General features: G+C 53.7%; 1 protein-coding gene across 1 annotated transcript; it reads right to left on the bottom strand.

Moving 5' to 3' along the window:
* Positions 1-10: 10 nt before the first annotated feature.
* VDBG_05093 (conserved hypothetical protein) lies at positions 11-1,017 on the bottom strand (the record flags this gene model as incomplete). Its single annotated transcript, XM_003003934.1, has 1 exon — positions 11-1,017. A coding segment is annotated over one exon (981 nt), but the record flags the coding sequence as incomplete, so codon positions are not given.
* Positions 1,018-2,005: the final 988 nt, after the last annotated feature.

Raw genomic sequence — 2,005 nt, forward strand, 5'->3', positions numbered from 1 at the left:
CTGGCAGGATTGCTGGTGAACCGAATATGCTTTTGAACATCGATACAATGCTGAAGCTTTGCTCGCGGAATATCTCGACATAGCGCTTTAGGAATCGTTCTGTTTGCTGACCGCCAGACCAGCTCTGTGCGTTACGCGAGCTAGACTGCCTAGCCTTTTCCTCGTTAGCTAACTCCTGAAGTGGAAGCAGCGCGTCGAGAGTGGTTGCTAGGGTTGCGAGGCGGCAACGAAGAAACAGAAATGACAAGCTTCGCTCCTGGATGTTGCGTCCGGTGCTGGAATCGCCATCAAAATCAGGAAGAACTCTCCTAAGCCAGCTCACAGTCCGCAAAGCCGTGGCTAGTTTAAGGCCGGGGGCCTTTAGTGTAGCAATCAGATCCGCTGTGAGGCGGTCTATCGCTTCGCTCGCCTGGCAGTAGACGGATGCAATCAAAGGAGACTCAGGATGCAGCAGATTCAGTCGTCTGATATGGCCGTTCAAGTCAAGAGCAGTGGCATAGTTCGGTGGTACCGCTGTGATGGCCGAGGAAAGCAATGCGGGGAGCTCTAGGACGTCAACAAGTCGTTCAACATTATTGAGCAGTAAAAGGGCGCGGCGTCTTCGAAGCAAATTGTTGTTATCGCTGGCTTTGCTATACGTTGAGGAGAAATGAAGGGCTTCAGAGTCGACTTTCGGGATGGCGTTTTGCAGCTGTGTTGTGCCCTTCATAAGCCTTGGGAGCGCTCTTTCCAGAGTGGCATGGCAGCTCGCCGAGTCAACCACTGTCTTGTGGGATCTTTTCGATATGTCTTGAAGGGAGAGTAGCAGCGAGTGGGATGAGTGGGCTAAACTCTGCGGCTCTGCAGACAACAGTGATGCTTGGGACTGTTCAGCCAAGTGCTCAAGGTATTGGAGTTTGGTTGCGAGGGCTGTGAGATTGTTGGCGCGACTGGAGTGAGCCTGAGGATCAGTACGCTCAGCGTCCAAGAGGTCCAGAAGAAGATCAGCCATGCTAAGTGAACGCGATCACCAAACCCAAACTCGACCAATCTGTTCAGATGGGTTGTTGAGGGAGTTGCATGAGGATCAGCAGAGGCCAGGTCGAGCGAGGGTCTCTTGATAGACCCCTCTGATCAGCCAATCAGGCGGAGCAACCTCGTGTTCCTGGACACGCCGCAGACCCCACATGGGTGGATCATCTGGACGAGCATGATGCGGTGTGAGGCGCTGTGGCCCGAGGTGGGGCGACGAGGGTCCAGGCACCAGGAAGCTCAACAATACTTGATTGTGAGGGGGTAGGCAAGGTGCTTCTTGATCACGCTGTGTTTGGCGACAAACCTGGCAGGAGGCGTGGGACCTCAGCTGACTTCGACATCGCCAATGCTGCAAAAGCCTTCAATCGCAGCATCCATTTATAAACCGATAGCCACTTACGATCATGGGCTCTTGATCGCGAAACCAGAAATATCCACCGCTCGCTGGCCATCTCCCAGTCTTTCTGGCACAACACTTGAACAGCATCTACAGGCAACGCCCACCACAGCTCGCAAGGAAGCATAACGGCTCGACCATACCGCGACTTGCCAAGATGAAGGATCCTTTCCCTCTGGAACCGTTGCCATGGCTTTCGAAAGCAGTACAGCCCTGGGCCGATTACTTGTCGCTGCCCTCACTGCCTCTCCATATCCACGAAGTCCTTATTGCATGTCTTCTATACTCTGTCATCTACTGGCCGATTTCGCCTTTGCTCTCCAATCTGCTGGTTGGGGAGCGCTACAGAAGCTTGCCTAGGAAGCGCCGCGTGAATTGGGATGCACACGTCGTGTCCTTTTTCCAGAGTACGTTGATCAACGGGCTTGCGCTTTGGATCATGTTCGTCGACGAGGAACGTCGTGAAATGGATTGGCAAGCTCGTATTTGGGGTTACACTGGTGCCGTTGGCATGATCCAGGCTTTGGCTGCCGGCTACTTTCTGTGGGATTTGGTGTCACCAGTTGAACATGGACGTTTTCGGTCCTGGCACTC

The sequence above is a fragment of the Verticillium alfalfae genome, genomic scaffold (assembly GCF_000150825.1).
Source record: "Verticillium alfalfae VaMs.102 supercont1.6 genomic scaffold, whole genome shotgun sequence".
NCBI classification, from domain to species: Eukaryota; Fungi; Ascomycota; class Sordariomycetes; order Glomerellales; family Plectosphaerellaceae; genus Verticillium; species Verticillium alfalfae.